At 35.4% G+C, this 19,765-nt stretch overlaps 1 protein-coding gene across 4 annotated transcripts in view; it reads left to right on the forward strand.

Moving 5' to 3' along the window:
* The window catches only part of CDH18 (cadherin 18), a 168,627-nt gene that overhangs the window by 102,673 nt on the left and 46,189 nt on the right, over positions 1-19,765 (forward strand). For all 4 annotated transcript variants that reach the window (XM_086741982.1, XM_086741980.1, XM_086741981.1 and 1 more), the window contains exons 4-5: positions 2,839-3,006; positions 17,971-18,158. In XM_086741982.1, the coding sequence (XP_086598108.1) occupies positions 2,839-3,006; positions 17,971-18,158 (356 nt within the window). The remainder of the gene's footprint in view (positions 1-2,838; positions 3,007-17,970; positions 18,159-19,765) is intronic.

Below are 19,765 nucleotides of genomic sequence, written 5' to 3' on the forward strand. Positions count from 1 at the left end.
AAAATTAAGACTATGTTTATATTTTAAAAGCCTATGATAGTTTTATTTTTCCGTTTTTTTTTTTTTTCACTCACCGTTTTAGACAGGTAGACATCTTCCTTAATATGAACTTTCTGTCTTCTTATGGGATGTATAGGAGGGGATACTTAGGGAAAATTCTACTTTAAAAGTAACTTATTAGAAAAAGCAAACAAGAAAGTTCTCCTTACACCTTTTGGACTCACTACAGTAATTTGAAATTATGTTTGATTTTAGTGATACACTGCCAGAAGAGTTAGTGGAGCTGCTAGTGACAAGGATAGCGCATTAGGGTCTGCACGGTAGTTACATACCTCATATGGAGGATATAATTTTAGGATGTATGTATACACAAGCAAGAACAGGCAGAGAAGTAAATCTTCCCTTATCTTCTGTCTTTCAGCACCAGTGTTCTTATTCTAAACTTTGGATGCAAGTTTTTGGAATTAAAAACTTGCACATTCACCTTTACTCTGTTTTCAGTAAAGATGAATCTGATGCAAGACAGAGAGATCAAATGATCACTCATCCATATATCCTTATTAACTGTCTAAAATAATTGATTCAGTACCATATCCCTTGAAGTAAAAAAGAAGAAAGAAATTGTAATTCAGAGGAATTTCTGTTTGTTTAAATTAGTTTAAAAATGTAAGTGACTAGTGTAATTATGAAGATTGTACAGAAGAGAGATGTTCCACTATGTAAAATTTGCTATGTTTCAAATGGAAATTAAATTATATTTTTTTAAAAATCCCATACTTCCTCCATGCATATATATAAACATAAAATGTTCCAATAAATTTAGTTTCAATGTGAAAAACTGAAGCAATTTATCTGAAAAATGTCAAAGCAGGACATTTTTAATTGTAATACTTTTCTATCTTTCTATTTTTCAGCAAAATGGAATTTCAGAACAGTAGTACCAGATTTTGATGAAACTGCACATTTAAGTTACAGTAGTTCCTTTTATCCAAATGTCTTTGTGCTTTTCTCTTATCGTATGTATAAATTGTAGTTAATTTCAGTATATCATGGAGAAATTTGTGAAAAAAAAAATCTGTTTCTGACTGAATCATTTGAAGGAAAAATACACTGATTATCTAAAAGAGACTGGCATGCTGTTTTTAGACAGCTTGTCCAGAACCTACACTTCCGATTAAAAGGAACTTATGCTGCAAAATTGTATTAAAATCATTCCAAAGCATCATGAGTACTTTAAAATATTATTCTTTGTAGATAGTTCTACTTATTTATGTGTGATTTGTTTTCAGAATAAAGTGGAAACAATGGTTAAACAATGGCTAAATGGTTTTAGTGAAGAAATGCAAAGAAAGTAATGTTAAAGTACAAGAAAAGCAGTGTTCTGGAAATCACTTTTTACTGTGGGAATCAAAAACCCTTAGAATCACACTGTACAGCAGTTTGTCTGGAAGAGCAAGACTCCTCTTAAATTGTTTTGTGTTAATGGCTGTTATGTGTTTAAAATTTACCCAGAAGCAACATCTGATCATACTATGGTGTTTTTTCTTGCTAATTATAACAGCCACTCAGTTTGAGAGTCCAAAATCAGGTTAAGCTAAAAATGCCTTTTTAAAGAAAATTTATTATTAATAAATTTAGCATTTCACATATTTCTGTATTTATTTCTGTGTAACTCATTCCAGTCTATCAATGTCTCCTATGTATCTGTAAGCCCACGACTGGACTGAGCACTCCAGATGTGGCCTTACCAGTAGTGAGCAGAGGAGAAAGATCCCCTCCCTTGACCTGCTGGCAATGCTTTTCATAATGTAGCCTGGAGTGCTGTTGGCCTTGTTTGCTGCAAGGGCACATTGTTGGCTTGTGTTCAACTTGGGGACCTCTTAGATCCTTTTCTGAAAAGCTGCTTTCCAGCTGGTTTGTCCATAGCATGTACTAGTTCCCTGACACAAAATTTGATGATTCCTCTTATTGAACTCCATGAAGTTTCTGTCAGCGTGCAATCAAAGAAATTAGCAGGAGCTAATTTATAGGCATCGTCATAACTGAAAAATGTTCTATAACTGAAACTGAGCCCACAGGATTGACTGTTCCTCCTTTGTTCTAATCTTTTGTTCTGCATGAGTAATTGACTAAATGTTAGAAAAATTTCTGGTGGTGACAGATAAAAATAAATAGAATTTTAGGATCACTCAATTTATCTTACTATCTGTCCTGAAGTAAAAACAATAAAAGCTGATCTTTAACTTTACAGACAAGTATTAGGTAAATCGCACATAAATGTATATGATTGGCATGTATCAAGAAAGTATAGTTTTTTGAGATTTGTCAAATAAGACAATTAAGCTTTTGGGCAGCTTTAAGAGGTATGTCATATTCTAATTCAGAAATTAACTTCTCTTATAAAAGGACTTTGTGTCTTCTTCAGTGGGTAAAGAGTTTCCATTCATTAAGATTTCTATTAAGTAGCTGTTTAAACAGTTATAATATATGAAAAAATACTTGAGTTTTGGCAATGTACCTTTCAGCTAGGAATGTTACATAAGTTGGATTAATTATTTATTAATATAACAGTGCTTTTCATATATATGATTTTAATTTCTTCATATCCTCAAGCAAGTTGACTGTCTAGCAGCATCTGGCATAGTTTATATATAGATATTTATTTACTTATATACATTTATGTAGATATATATACAAAACAGACAACTAAAGTCATCTTATTTTGATTGTAGAAAAGCTTTGCATTTCCAGAAAATCTGCCATACCTCAGCCTTTCTTCTTGCTAGAACAAGTTAATCCTGATCTTTCTTTTGTTTATTTGCTTTCTTGCCATCACAGGAGTCATCAGGACTGCCTTGCACAACATGGATAGGGAAGCCAGAGAGCATTATTCCGTCGTCATTCAAGCCAAAGACATGGCTGGGCAGGTCGGAGGGCTGTCAGGGTCAACAACTGTAAATATCACGCTCACTGATGTCAACGACAATCCGCCCAGGTTTCCTCAGAGTATGTACAATTTCAGTATATAACTGATTTGAAAATTGTGTTGATTTTCCGTGAAGTAAGAAGCTATTAGTGAAATCCAATTAGTGTTCAAATTCATGGGACAAGCCAGCTTGTGAAGTGTTTGGATTCACCAGTATTTTTCAGTTTTTCAGTGTTTTCAGATGAAGCACAGATATGGCATAACTAGAATATTGAAACCAGTGAAGATTTCTTTCAATTAAACACTGAGTAAGAGTGACATGGGTGACAAATACTCTTGTCATATGTGGGATATTCTCCAGTCTTTTTTTGAATGTATGTTTCAATAACAATTTTGATCCCACAAGTGAATTACATTGTTCCCATTGTAGACAGCAACAAAAGGTAACACATTGAAAGACTGAATTCAGCATGCCTTTGCCTGCTTCCATACACATCTAACAATTTTTTTCTTCTGTTTCTTTCTCTATACCCATGTGAACTTTTAAGATCACTTTTTATGTTACAGATGGTCAAAACCTAAGCTCTTTCTCACTGTTGTTGAGCTACAGAAGAGCCTGGTTTTATCCTAGTTAAATGAATTGTCGATGCTGATGTGAAACTGAATGTTCTGACATGCATAAATGAAAACTATATGCTAGAATACTCTTAGTCTATGTTATATGACCACTAATAGTTTATTTCTATCCAACTCATTGTGTGCACATTGATCTGACACGGCAGCTGAAGTCTTGTAGGAATTCTGAATTCAGTCAACAATTTATTTAAAAGTCTTCTGGAATGTAATTGCATAACTAAACCTGCTTTTCTGTGCAGACTGGCTCAAGGCTAATAAGAATATTGTAATCTGGACTCAGACATTGCGTGATCGCTTGTAGAAAATAATGGACTAGTAGGTATAGGTATATCCACTGGGAAATGCATTAAGCTGTTTGAACGAGAAGATTTATAAACAATAATAGAGATCACAAACCCCTGGGGAAAGACAAAGCTGCCTGGCAATACACATTATGTAAAATCTGGTCAAGCACTAAGAAGGTTCATTGAAACTATTGTGGAAATTAATATTTTTTCTGTGCCTCACAAACAGATAAAAACATAAAGCCTTTGAAACACAGTCTTAAATAGAGTATATTTAGTTTTATGTTCCACAGAATTGTCATTGCATCCGTCCCTCTATTTATTATTTCCTAACTATTGGAAAGGCAAAAGGTAAGGCATATATTTGAACAAATTTAATATCTAAAATAGTTAAGGTAGAAAAAATGTCCTAAGTTTCCTGCAAACTCATAGACAAATGGATCTCTACTTATCAGGTTTCAAGAACTGGCCTTTTATTTTTGAACTGAAGGTTTCAGATATTAAACTGCCTGGCAGGCAGAACTGTAGGTTAGCCTACATATACTTCTTCATCTGTATTTATATTTATTTTCAGAAATGGAAGAAATATTCAATGTTCAGGTTATGTTCTACATGTTTTAAGGGATAATTCTAACAACTGCAAAAAAAATAACATTGAAAACTGCAAAACATCATTTCACATTTAATGAAAACTCATTATATAACAAAGCAAAATAAAAACAAATATTTTAACATTTATAATTTTTAACATAGAATATTAATCTTAGAACAAATCTTCTGGAGTACAAACATCTGCTTTATCTTTCCTTACACAGAATTCCTATACCGCAGTTATGACTATGTGTTGGATTTGTGTAGGGAAGAGAGGGGCTACAGTGGCAGCTGAGAAGCTGCTAGAAGTTTCCACTTTGTCCGGTGGACCCGACCAGCTCCAGGGTGGACCCATTGCTGGTCAGGGCTGAGCCAATTGACATGATAATGCTTCTGTGATAATGGATTTAAGAATGAGAAAATAAAATAGAAGCATGGACAGAGAGACGGAGGTGTGAGTCTTGTGGCCCTCACCCTTTGGTCTCCCACCGGGCAGCTGTCTGGGCCTGGCTCGGCCAAGCGAAGTGAAGAGAGGCGATGAGACGAGATGAGAAGACTAGACTAGAGAAGAGAATATGAGAGGCGCCTGCCTGAGCCTGATTGTGAAAAATTTATTGTGAGAGGAACGGCTGCAGACACCAAGGTCAGTGAGGAAGGAAAGGGAGGAGTAAATTTCCTCCTAGCAATATTCCCCTGCAGCCCGTGGTGCAGCCCATGGTACAGCAGGCTGTCCCTCTGCAGCCCATGGAGGAGCAGAGATCCACCTGCAGCCCGTGGAGGACCCCACAATGGGGCAGGTGGATGCCTGAAGGAGGCTGTGGTCTGTGGAGGGCCCGTTGGGGCAGCCATTCTGGAGGGACTGCACCCCATGGAAAAATTACCTGCACTGGAGCAGTTCATGAAGGACTGTAGCCCAAGCGAGGGACCCCACGCTGGAGCAGGGGAGGAATGTGAGTTCTTCCCCTGTGGAGGAAGGAGTGGCATAAAGTGACATGTGATGAACTGGCTGTAACACCCATTCCCTATTCCCCCTGTGCCACTTCAGGGGAGAGAGTAGGTGGAGACAGTACAGAATGAATTTAAGTCTGGGAAGTGGGAGGGGTGGGGGGGAAGTTGTTGTTGTTGGGTTGGGGTTTTTTTCTCTCTCATTATCTTGCTTAGGTTTTATTAATAATAAAATGAAATAATTTTCCCCAAGTCAAGCCTGTTTTGCCTGTGACGGTAACTTGAACAAGCTCTCCCTGTCCTTATCTCAAACCTTGAGCTTTTTGTTGTATTATCTCTCCCTCATTCCCTTGGAGGCTGGGGAGAGCCAGTGTGAAACTAACATTGCTTTTTTACTCCTTTTCAACAAATGTAATTTGAACCCTTTGCAAAACAATGGTAGCTATATGTTAGTAATAGAGAACAAAAGTATAGAAGATGTAAAATCAGGCCATCTTACCATCATGAACTATTATAATAATACACTAATATTGCACTAATACAAATAATTTCATTGTTTATTTTTCTTCTCATTTCTTTTTATGCCATGATTTTCAGTTAAATTTATCTTCAATTTCCTTATTACATGAAATGCTAAATGAGATTTACTGAGGCTTTTCACATTCCAAATTGAATTCAAGGGAAGTGCTAACTAAAACTGCATGCACCAAGAATACAACCCTTTGGACAGGCTGTGCCTCAGCTAAACTGCAGACTCTTTTTTGGTTAGTTTGTTTTTCTCCATTACCATATCTGTGAATTTTGAATCTGACTCTAACTATATGAGTACTTTACTTGAGAACATGCTGGGAAGCATATCTGATTGATGCTTTTATTATTTGTTTTATTTAGAAATATGCTTTACTGTACATATTTAAAAGATTGAATCTTTTTGGCTTTGGTAGATCAGCGTTCAGTAGAGATGCCTATGGGGTAAGGTATATAGGATTTGTCCACCTTAAAGAAACACTTCAAAAATCTATCTAAAACTTAGAGGTTATAAATGTATCGCTTTAAATGAATTCACTGTATTTCTCCTGTACTCACTCTAAGTATAGCTGACTTTCTTTCAAAGAAATTACTAACAGAAGAGCTGCAGTTTTCCAAAATACCAAAAAGTCTCAGATGAACAGTATGAAACTTCACCACATAATCTTAGCAGTTTGATGGTGTCAGTTCTGAAGTACATGGTAATGATAATCTCTGGAACAGGAAACATAGCTGAAAAATTCTACTTGCAAAACACAGTAGTGTGTCTCAGGAGTAGAAACAGGGCTGTGAATTCAGCAGGAGAATAACTTGAAACCTCAAATACATTTTGTTTATCAATTACTTCAGTGCATCTTGCACAATACTGATTTCTTTTTATTCATTAGCACAGATTTCCTTTCTTTAGAGAGTCCACTTATAAATGAATTATCTGTTTAATGTAAGCTGACAGATAATGCTCTGCATTGGAAGATTTTTGCTTTTCAATAATCAGCATCTCTCAGTTCTTGTTAGTTTTACCACTCATGGATCCACTTGGTTGATGGTTGAGAGCCCTAATTTCATAGTCATAAATTTATTTCAGTAATCTGATAGAAAATGTTCCATCTACTGATGACACTGTTATCAGCCTGGAGTTACATCAGAATTTTCTGTATATTTTTCTTTCGTTAATTCTCTCTGATTTTGTTTAGGATGAATAGATTCTGATTGCATCAAGGTAATCACACTAGGCAGATGCTTCTGCCGACATGTTTTGTACATCAAGTGCTAATGATTACACTCTGGACAGTGTGTAGGAGATCTTTAGTTATTGTGTTTAGAGTTTAATTTTACAAAGAAATTATTTCCCTGATACTCCATTTGTAGATTTGGGGTTTTGATATGCTTAGGTCAATTCTTTAGGATAAAGCAGAATTTAAATATAAGTAATGGCTTAAAACATTTTTATAAATCTTAATTGTTGAGGTTTGGTTGTTTCCTGGCAGTATATAGACATAATGTGAAATTATCTATATGCATAGTTAGTTGGCCTCACTTTTTTTATGATGTCATTGTATGAAAAGCACACAACCATGTTGAAGTAGGGATGTTGTATGAAAATGTTACAGTTAGTTCTGAAAAAGTAAGATCACATCCCAGAGGCAGACATTAACTCTGTTCTGTGCTGGTAAGACGTCTACTATCTGGTCTTGTTAATATAACTCATTAGCTAATCAATTGCAAAGATATCTGCTGTTCATTTTCTTTTAGAATTTATACTCCAATACAGTCCTTTCTGTATCCACAGTTCCACATAGTACGTCCAGTTCCTATGATCCCCGTATCTAACTGTCTACATCCTCTTACTCCCCGCTGCCATGCACTGTAACGCTCTCCTGTCATCCTGTGGTGACTAGTCCAGAGCCATCTCCCTGCTGATGGGCCTCTTGGCTGATGCCAAATGAGATGAGTGAAGTGGAATTTTCTCAGATTTTCTTTCAGCAGGTCTTCTCTATTCAACCAACAATTGTTAAAAGGCTTGTAGAATCATAAAATCTTTGAGGTCTCTGCCCTTTTTTTAGATTTTTCTGAAACTGGACAGGATTTCAAAGTTTCTGGAGACTGTTGAATTAAAATTGTTACAGGAGTTGTGTGTCCTTAGGAAACTCAGATCTAAAACAAAACAAGAAAAGGACTTGACAACTGATTTGTCTTAAGATTGCTGACATCTGATCAACTGCACCTTTGTAACATAGGTTTTGTTCATACCTAGTAATCTAGATTCCTTTCAGGGGGATTGGACTAGATGACCTTTGAAGGTCCCTTCCAACCCTAACCATTCTATGATTCTATGATTCATTGTGTTGTTTATGTGATGATGATGGTCCAGTGTCCAGGGAGTATTACGGAGCATTTTATTCCAGAAATTGTTCTACATTTAAATGTTGCTTATTTAATATGAAATGCCTTTTTCATATTTCACACCTTTGTGACTATTCCCAACAGCTACTGGCTATAATATTGTAAAGGTAAAATGTATTGCAATTGAATACTCTGAACTATCAGTTATTGCTAAAGAGATTCTTGGGTCTTTTAATAAGACCTTAAGTCAGACTAGAGGGACATGTAGAAAGTGGATTTAAAGCTAGATTTGTGCAGAACCCTAACATTCCTGTTCTTCAAAGAATTATTCCTGCATATAACATTATTTTCTTTCTTCAGAAGTGAGGTTACCATCCTGGAAGTTTTTTTTTTCTCATTTTACTCATTCCTGTATTCCACAGACAAGTTTTTTGTACTAACCTAACTAGAATTCTAGTTTATGTATTACCAAAAATTTTAATCACATATATGTTCCAGGATGTCTAAAAAAAATACAGATTAGAATCATATTATTTGATTATTTTTTCCATCTGTAAGATTTAGGGAGGATCATTCTTCCTTAGTTAGACAAAGTTGGCTTCAGAAACACCTGTTTGTGTAAACAGTAGACAGGAGAAGACTGGTGTGCATGATCAATCTATTGAAAGGCAATTATTACTGTTTCATTAAAAGATAAAATGAGTAACTTATATACACATGCCAAGATAAATACCAGGAAATTAGATACTTCTAGATGATAAGGAAATACAGCAGCCTATATTAATTTATTTTAAGTCCAAAACAGGTATTACTTAAAAATTAATTGTATCTTCTTTTTTTAGGACTGCTGTGAAATTGAGTCAACAGAATAAGATTTAAAGGGTGAACTCTCATGAGAAAATGTAAGGGCTATTCAAAGAGAATTCCCTTTGCTGTGCTCTTAAAACAGCTCTGGTTAATACTGAGAGTTTTCTGTGAAATTGAATTCTTGCCCAACGTGCTAATCTCAGCTAATGCGACACATACAGATTACTCCAGAACTTTTTAGTGTATTATTAGGAAACTGTAAATAACAATGGAACATTAATATAAAAAAACACATAGAAGTAATTACTTGTAACCTAGAAATTGTAACTGTTAGGGCTGATCAGATGTAAACACGATTTCAGTATAGACTTAAAAATTATAATGGTATATACATCTAACAAGTTGTAGTTATTTGTGTAAAGAAAGAAAGGTAGCAAGATTTTCTTTGTTTAAGAATATTGTTAGGACTGTATTTAAGGTTTCTGTAAAAATCTGGTAATGCATTTCATGGGGTGTATACATTTTAGAAGCTTTATCCTAAGTTACGGTAAATGACTATTAAAATTTATTACAGTACATATTCACCTGATAGTCACATGGAATAGTTGTGGAGCTAATGAGTATTCTGCTTCTCTCATATTCTTAAAGATGGAGACTTTTTTCAAGTAACTTTGTTCGTAAATTGTGTGCTCAGGTTGCAAAGTGAATGACCAGTGAGTGACATTTCCTTTGTAAGTACAGCTGGTGTTCAGTAAACTGATTTTCTGCCTTTACAGAGAATAAACACAAATAAATCTCCAAGCTCCTTGACCTTAATTGTTCTTTATTTAGAAATGGCTGAAGTGTCACATCAGAAACTGAACATGGGGCAGGTATATAGGAGCTATCAAGCTTCTATTTCTGTCAATTTTCATAACATGAGTTTCCTTCTGACTCCGACAGCCAGGAGCTGATGTAAATAGAAAAAATGCTATTATATGCTTGTATTACTTGGTGAAAGTGTGCGACTTGAATGTGTCAAGAGACACATTCATATTTCTCCAGAAGAAAATCATATTTCTCTTATGTTTAAGACTAACAGCAGTTGTCTCTTGACACATTCTTGAATACTTCTTCTGGAGAAATATGATTCTCCAGAAGAAGTATTCAGAACCATCTGCCTAGTAAGGCTGCTGCACAAGGACAACAGGCTGTTTAAAAACAGCTAGCATCAATAATGTCCTGAGGAAACAGACCATTATAAGAGACAAGCCTCAGTGATGTGATTTTCTAAAAGTTCTCTTATATTGTGTCTTTCTAACATGCTAGAATCAATCGTTAATCTGTGATGTGCTTAAAGAGATGAACTTGTGAGATGAGGAACACATTACTTAAGAGATTATTATATACATTAAATATCTAAGAGAGTTAAGATATAAGAAATAAAGCATACGTGTCTTTGAATACGTTTCCGTAGACTGGACAAATACTGTGTAATATGATTTGTTTAATTTTTCTTATTTTTCTATTTGTTTGTGAGAAGATTTATATATTCTCATATTTGCACAATGTTTGAAGTTAAAACTACCAAATTTTTTCATTTATCATTAAAAACTGACATAAGTTGTTTAACGGCATTTGATCACATAGGAAGTCTCATAATATTCTGTTTCCTGAGCAAGATAAGTGTGATACTCATTATCAGATTTTTTTAACTGTAAAAATTAAAGGAAGTAACTGTAATACTTTTCAAGAATATTTAAGCATCTGATTTTAAAACTCTCCTTTAACAAGAATTCACAACAATAAAACTTGATCAGAGAATTGTTTACAGAATCAAATATAAAGGGAAGCTGGTAGGGCCAAAAATATATTTATGCCAAAGTCTGACTAAATATTTATAGAAAATATATGTTACGTATGCTAAGCTTTAATGCCAGCTTAATGCATCAACTTTACTCCTAACAGTAGGATGGAGTCTAGCAGTGTTTTTTGTTTCACTTAATTGGGTATTGTTTACAAGGATTTCTATGTACAAGCTGGATTATAAATTACATAGATTATACATATAAAAAAAAGTTTTAAATATTTTGGACAGAAGAAAAAAAGTATTCTATAAGAGTTCTGAATGAGGCAGCAATGGCTTTGGAAATGTAGGGAGCTGGTTGTTTATTTTGTTTGTTTATGGAGTGGAGAATTGAGAGCAGGGCCACTCCGTTATAAGAGTTATTCTTCAGAACCTAAACCCCAATGGAAGCATAGTCCTAGCTGTGCTAATGCCAGAGAAAAACAAAGAAACAACAAAAATAAACACAATCCAAATGGAGCGTATCCCTTTTACAGGTGTTGCTATTGCTCTCTGCTAAGCCAAGCTGCCTCATATAGCTGTGGTCCCCCCGTAAATGGTATAGAATATGCTCAACAGCACACAGCTCTAGAAACTGCTACAGATCACGTCCAACCATTAAGTTGCTCATTAGTGATGATTATGGGGTATATGTGTTGTTTTTCACACACCAATTGCATAGAAAATATGTATTTGGGTATTGAATACCTACAGGAAAGTATTGAATCTGAAAATCCAGGAAATCTATTTTTCTTCGTTTCTACTTTTACTCAAGAGTGGCATAAACTTCACACCTTTTACAAGAAGCCAGAATACTTGGATCTCTGAGAATTAGTCAGAAAGTTCACAGATACTTTTAGTTACTGTCTATAAAGGCAAAGTTGCATGGAACATAAACTCATCACTGATTATAATCTTAATCAGAAACATGACTCCTTGTTTGCATTGAGATGTAAAAAGTATGAGCATGGGGATGCACAAGTCTCCAGCCAAAGGAATCTATTGCATCTAAGAAAAATTGGCCCAAGAGTTATGTTCTCCAGAGTTTCAAGGTAAGCAATATGCCTGAGTTTGGAAGATTGTTTTAGTGTCATATTTGCAAATAAGAAATAGCATCACTCAAAATTAAAATATTTTTTAGAAAGTGCAATAGCATTTATTTTTGGCAGGGAAGAAGAATAAGCCAAACACATATCTTAAAAATATCTTCCTTAGTTTAGCTCTATGAAAGGGATATCGTCATCAAAAAGAATATTCAGAATAAGACAGTAGATATAAAATTGACTAAGTGTCTGGAATCATACCAGTTACTGTATTCATTATGATAATGGATTAAAATAAAGTTTAGAATCATAGAATCACAGAATAACTAGGGTTGGAAGGGATCTTTAAAGGTCTTCTAGTCCAACCCCACTGCAAGAAGCAGGGACATCTCCAACTTGATCAGGTTGCTCAGAGACCCCTCCAAGCTGGCCTTGAATGTTTCCAGGCATGGGGCATCTACCACCTCTCTGGGAAACCTGTTTCAGTGTTTCACCACACTCATAATAATTTTTTTTTTCTTATATCTAGTCTGAATCTACTTCCCTCTGTTTTAAAACCATTACTCCTTGTTCTATCACAACAGACCCTGCTAAAAAGTTTGTCCTCATCTTTCTAATAAATCACACTTAGGTACTGGAAGGCTGCAATAAGGTCTCCTTGAAGCCTTCATTTCTCCAGGCTGAACAGCCCCAACTATCTGAGCCTTTCCTCATAGGAGAGGTGCTCCAGCCCTCTGATCATCTTCATGGCCCTCCTCCGGACTCACTCCAATGGGTCCACATCCTTCCTATGTTAGGGGCTCTAGAGCTGGACGCAGTACTCCAAGTGGGATCTCAGGAGAGCAGAATAGAGGGGCAGAATCACCTCCCTCAACCTACTGGCCACACTTTTTTTCATGCAGCCCAGGATGCAGTTGGCTTTCTGGGCTGCAAGTCCACATTGCCTGCTCATGTTGAGCTTCTTGTCCACCATCACTCCCAAGTCCTTCTCAGGGCTGCTCTTGATCCATTCTCTGCCCAGCTTGTATTTGTTCTTGGGATTGCTCTGACCCATGTGCATGACCTTGTACCTGGCCTTGTTGAACTTCATGAGGTTCTCACAGGCCCACCTCTCCAGCCTGTCAAGGTCCCTCTGAACGGCATTCCTTCCCTCCAGTGTGTAGACTACACCACACAGCTTGGTGACATGAACAAACTTGTTAAGGGTGCATTCAGTCCCACTGTCCATGTCACCGAAAATGTTGAAGAGGGCCAATCCCAATACGACCCCTGAGGAATGCCACTCGTCACTGTTCTCCATTTAGACTTTGAAACATTGACCACAACTCTTTAAGTGTAACCGTCCAGCCAATTCCTTATCCACTGAGTGGTCTGTCCATCAAATTCATGTCTCTTCAGTTTAGAGACAAGAATGTCATATGGGACAGTGTCAAATGCTTTGCACAAGTCCAGGTAGATCACATGAGTTTCTTTTCCCTTGTCCACCGATACTGTAACCCCATCATAGAAGGCCACTAAATTGGTCAGGCGTGATTTGCCCTTCAGTGAAGCCATGTCGGCTGTCATCAGTCCCCTCATTTTCCATATACCTTTGCTTAGTTTCCAGGAGAATCTGCTCCATGGCCTTGCCAGGCACAGAGGTGAGACTGACCAGCCTCTAGTTCCCTGGGTCTTCCTTGTTTCCCTTTTTAAAAATGGAGGTTATGTTACTCCTATTCCAATCGGCATGCCCTCACTAGACTGCCACGACTTCTCAAATATGATGGACAGCAGCTTGGCAACTTCATCTGCCAGTCCCCTCAGGACCTGTGGATGTATCTCATCAGATCCTATAGACTTGTGCACCTTCAGGTTCCTTAGATGGTCCTGAACTTGCTCTTCTGGTTTATTATATTAAAAGTAAGCACAGTAAAGAAAGATGTAACAAATGTCCAATAAATATTGTGAGAAATGAAATTCTAAAAAACCTGCAGTCTCAAAAGGGAAATTCAAATTAATCTATACGTGTAATGAAAACAAGCAGCTCTGTGAATGAAGAGTAACTTTGTAGTAGAAAGACACCAAGCAAGATTAAGCATAGTTCACAGTTGAAGTTACACTTCAGTGTTATCAAAGATGACTGACAGTAAACCATGAGACATAAATTCATGAATGCTGGGAACATAGTCTCATGTAGATCTCCAGATTGCCATCTGACCCAAACCCTTGCTTAAAGCAGGTTGAGTTATATCAAGTTCCTAAGGGCCTTGTCTATACAAGTTTTGAAAGGTCTTTTTCAGGTCCTCTTCTGCAAAGCTGCTTTACTAGCAGTTGGGCCTGTGCATGTACTGGTGAATGGCACTATTCTGTCCTTGTTGCTGTTACTGAAAGCTGTGAAGTTCCTGTCAGTCCATTTCTCTATCTTGTCTAGGTCCCTTTGAACAGCTGCCCTGCCTTCCAGCATGCTGACCACTTTTTCCCGAGTTAATATTGTCCACTCACTTGCTGTGAGTACCTGCAACCCATCATTCAAGTTGTTAATTAAGACATTAAATACTATTTGCCACTGGTTTTGATTCCTGAACAACTACTGTTACTTGGCTGCCAGTTGAATCTTGTGCTCATAATCATCAGACTTTGAGCCTGGCTCACTGTACATTTATAACCCACACCTTATCAATTTGGCTCAGAACTGAATATTTAGCTAGTTGTAGGTTCAGGCAAACTTTCTTCACATGACACTTTGATATACACTTAGGATGTGTTGGTATTTTATGTTAAGGTAATCAGCTGCTGTGCTTATCAGTTTGCTAGTAGAGAGACAAAGGCACCAGTGTACGAGCTGTACGGCATGAATGAATGCATCTGTTGGTTTGTCACTGAGCAGTATTTATTCTCGTGTTACTGAAACTGTAACTTGGATAAAAAAATAACAAGCAGGCCAACTACTTACTTTTTTCTCTGTTACTTCAGTATTATGCCTCTCCTCCATTCCTTTGTTAAGTAATTCCTACTGTTCAAGAGGACATATTACAATCTAGAAAAGTAAGTAAAAATTATCAACAAAATAGATTAATGAATAAAATAAAGTGAATAACATGCTTGTTAAGTTACATTAAATACTGACATACTTTTTTTAGAGATTAAGACAGAAAAAAAATGTTTTTCTGAGAGTAAAACACAGCATTATATCTTGTCTGTAGGCTAATATATGAGAAGTAAATTGTTCTACAGATCCATAAATTGTTTCTGTGCTATAATGACAGATAAGCCATGCAGTTTATTGAAAGATGAAGGTTGCCTATATGTATTTGAACAATGTTTCAATTACCATAAAGTCCTGCAAAGTTGTATGACTGTGCTATACAATACATTGACTGTAAAAGAGTATTAATTTACTCATTTCATAGCTAAGTGAATGCATCGGAGTGAATGTTAACATAAAAATTGAGAACCAAATCAACCTCTACAAAATCTTGATCTGTAAGCCACCAAGCATCTCTTCTAGAATGATTTAGGGCATACCCAAGACTGTTTGAAATTTCTGCTTTACAACAGCTCCTGGAAGGCTATGATGCTGGGACCATAGGAAAAATCTGTTCAGCTCAGGCAGATTCGGTGCAACAGTTTTAATGCAGACTGGTACCTGAACCTCAGGGTTCCTAATACCCAACTGATTTTTAGAGGGTTGAGAAAGACTCATAGTGTACAATAAAGAATTGTAAATTCACTGTATATCCATCCCACATTATTTTTTTTAATGTCCTATCAAAATTTCTTCAATGCCCAAGGAAATGTTCAATTGAGTCTTTAGGTGTTCTTCTACTTCCCAGTAATAAAGTTTACAACGATTTAGTGTTTAGATAGAACATTTCCAATTTCCAACACTAGTCTAAATAAATGTCTGTACTATAGTCTATCTAACCTTCGTGTTGCTGAATTTTATCCTCTTATGTGTTTGTTGTTCTTAGGAGGTACTCTTTGTAATTATCTGTTTGGCTTATGTCTTTATGAGAGATCTTCAGACTATCTCTGTGAAGCAGTGGTTAGATACTCATTGGGAGACATTTTGGACCTTGTGATGTAGGAGTTTTTATTTTATAACAGTTTTCATTCTATCCATTTGTTGGAAACATTTCAGGTCTACAAACACTGACAGATAATTAATGAGTGATTTCAAATATTTGTTTTGCTTGAAGCTTTAGTATTTCTGAATGTTTGAAGCTGCTATCAGTAAAATGATTTTCTGAAACAGATGGCTAACACTTGGAGTGTGATTATAAAGCAGAGTGTAGTGTCATGTGGCTATATTTGAACTAGCTTGACTATTTGGAAGTCTCTAATTAGTTCACCCTGTCGTATTAGTTATAACACTTCCAGTTCCTGAAGTAGTTTGATTATATAACGTATTCTTTATGGCCTCTATGTAACATATTCTTTATGGCCTCAATCTTTTTGGTTTTGGAATGGATTAATCAGAGCAAAAGTGTCAAAAGACCACATTTCACATTTATTTTTAACAGTAAGTAAATTCCAAAATTATTCTTATCTTATCACTGTAATTTTATGTATGAAATAAAGCAACCAGCAATATCAAAGTATCAGGTCACATAATCTTTAAGCTCAAAGCATTGCAAAAGACTGTATGGCAGAACATTTATGTGGAAGTTTGTAAATATGGCTTTTACATGCATATCAAAGAATTGCATCAAAAAATTAACTATGCATTTTGATAGAATCAACTACTAAGGAATTTTCCTGTTACATCAGTGTTGGTAATTTCTTTTTTTACGTGGCAAATTATACTTTTTTTTCCTTGTTCTACTGGACATTTCTTGTTTCCCTTGAGATTTCCCTTGTGTATGGTAATTTTTTACCTAGGAAACCACTCTTTCTTTTTGGACCAACAGTGACCAACTTGTCTCCCCTTCTCACACTACTTCTTGTTTATTAGTATTATGGACTAGTATTACAAAAACAATTAAAGACTAGAAATGAGTTTAGGAACCATTGTGCAAGGAACTAGAAAAATTTGTAATAAAATTGTCTATTTTCTAACAGATGTCTAAAGTTAGTTAGTTTTATTTTAGTGATAACATCCATTCCCTCTGCAACTGCAGCTTCTTTAGAGTCATAATTTCATCAATCCGTGCAACAGATAGTGTTTTTTCTGCCATAGTGCAGGTTTAAATTTTGCGTTTCTCTTTTTACGTGCTTACCGAGGATACCTCTGCAGTCATGCTAGCTGATTTAAACTCCGCAAACTGTAACAACATGTTAGCTTTGATATGTAGCATCTTCTGATCCACTCTCCTGCATCTCAGTGTTGCACTGTTGCATTTGCTATCGTAGAATGTTTAAGAGGGATATAGAAGAAACTCTGTAGAGTTTCACAAGATACGTAATAACAGAAGTTATCTCTTTGCTCTCTTTTCTGTGTTGGTGGTTGGCCTGTAATGTGAACTGTGCAGACTTGTGGGGAGGGATTTGGACGGGGTGTTGTTTAGGGTTTTATTTTGGTATGTACACACCTTCTATTTTACGTGTATTTTCCTTTTCAGTGCTGGTATGTTTCAGCATACCTGCTGTGTTACAGCACTAGCATTATTGGAGAAAATTTCTTTAAGCTGTCTTTCTAGCCTAGTTTCAGACAGAAATTGGGGTTTATGTCATCACATTGTGTCTGTTTGCTACTTTTTTCTCCTTGTGGCACCTTCCTGTCTGCCAGACAACTTTGTACGTGTTAAGATACTTACTCCAAAAAGACAGAGACAGTGAAGAAAATTATTTAAAATAAAAATAAAATTATTTTTCTAATGATTAACCTAACAGGTTATAAAAACACTGAAAGGGGGTCATAGTTGTTAGGGATGCTTTTCATGGGCACAATTGTGGAATACTTTTATGTACCCGTTATGTTCATTTTCCTTTATCGTTTATTTGTCAATTTTGCGTATGAAATAGTCTTCCATTTACTCAGAAGTGTATCAAGCACATAATGGTTCTCTAATTTAGTTTGGCTAGAAAATGTCCAAGCTATTGTATTTCTTTTTTCCCTCTCAGAACATTATCAACTGTATGTTCCTGAATCAGCTCAAGTTGGATCAGCAGTTGGCAAAATCAAAGCAAATGATGCAGACACTGGTTCAAATGCAGACATGAAGTACACAATTATAAATGGTGATGGCTCTGGAGTGTTCTCCATATCTACTGACAAAGAAACAAGGGAAGGAATTCTTTCCCTGAAGAAGGTAAGCAATAGACTTTGAAAGTTCCCTGTGCATGTAATTAAAATGTAATTATGAATGCTTAATAAGCAGATACCATGATGAAAGTATTATCCTATGTAAATCTACTGAACCATAAACTTCAGTAGTCTAAGCTTCTTGGTGTTGCTTCCTGAGATACTTGAAATCTTTGCAGGAAAGGTGAGGAGAAAATAAATTAAAGGCAAGAAATAGTTATTTAAATGTTCTCTGTTTTTTGAGTGGTCATATCTAATATTTATAATAAAGTAAATCTTACAGAATTTTTATTTAGATTTTTTTTTCTGAATTATGGTTTTACACATTAAATTTATTTGAAAGAAATAAAATTTGGCTGAAAGTTGTCCCCAAACTGCATGAATCTTGACATAGAAAGTTTATCTGTGGCAACAAATGCATAATTCAGTTTTTATAGACTGTAATTCTTGTCAGCTGGCATCTAAATGGACAAGTATTGTGCACTGTGTAATGTAAATACCAACTTACTTATAAAGACTTAAAAAGTAAATGGTCAAGCCATCACACAGTTATAATTTAAATGAATTTCCTATATTTGTCTCAGTCTATTTAAACTATTAATTATAAAATATTATTGCCATTTTATTTCATTCTTAACTGAATTCCATTCACAAATCCAGTTCCATACATAATTTCATCTCCATATTAAGTCCTCTGAACTGAGTTCATAGTGAATGTTTCCTGAAGTGTCTGCCAACTTATGCTAATATTCTAAGACTAGAATTAAACTGACTTTTATAATAACCCAGAGAGATGGGTTGCTATGTTTAAATAATATTTTTTTAAAAAATTATTTCCAACGCGGGAAATAACTTCTTGATTTCAGTTTTCACTTGGACTAACGGACATCTATTAGTAATTTTCATGTGAATTGTTATTGAGTTTTGTAGGCAGCAATTATATCCATGCATCCAGAAATGTAAAAGTGAATTTGTATTCATGTTTGATAATATGTATTCTGGGCCTGATTAACAGTAGAAGGAATAAAAGCCAAAGAAAATGTAGGAAAAGAGAACAAGTAAAAAATATTATAAAGGATGTTGGTTATTTGCATATGAATAGATATGTATGTATGCAAATTTTTATGTAATATCTTAAAAAAGATTTTGTAAATTAAGGAAATAGTATTTTATTAATTCATACTGAATTTAGAAAGGTTCCTATCTCTCCTGGTATCTTAAAAAGCTATAATTCTGTGTGTTTTATAAAGATTGTTTAATACCCACCACTTTCAGCCACATAAAAGTGAACTCTGTCTTTTTTATACCACTGAAGTTATTGATGTAGCTAATGCTATAATCTGTTATTTCTTCTTCAAAATGAACATTATTGTCTGTCTAAAAGTTCATCATGACTATTGTTGGTTAAATACTACATTTATGCATATTGAGAACATGAAACAGAAAGGAAGAATTTGCAACAAAACAAAAGACTGTTTTTGGCAGAGAAAATTGTTTTAGCTAAATTTTCACTATGTTTTAGAATCTGACAACAGCATACGTTGCCTGTTCTTATACATACACATGACAGTGATTTGAGTAATTTTCCCATCAAGACAAGAAGGGGTACATCTT

Source organism: Chlamydotis macqueenii, chromosome 2, assembly GCF_036417535.1.
Source record: "Chlamydotis macqueenii isolate bChlMac1 chromosome 2, bChlMac1.mat, whole genome shotgun sequence".
Lineage (NCBI taxonomy): Eukaryota > Metazoa > Chordata > Aves > Otidiformes > Otididae > Chlamydotis > Chlamydotis macqueenii.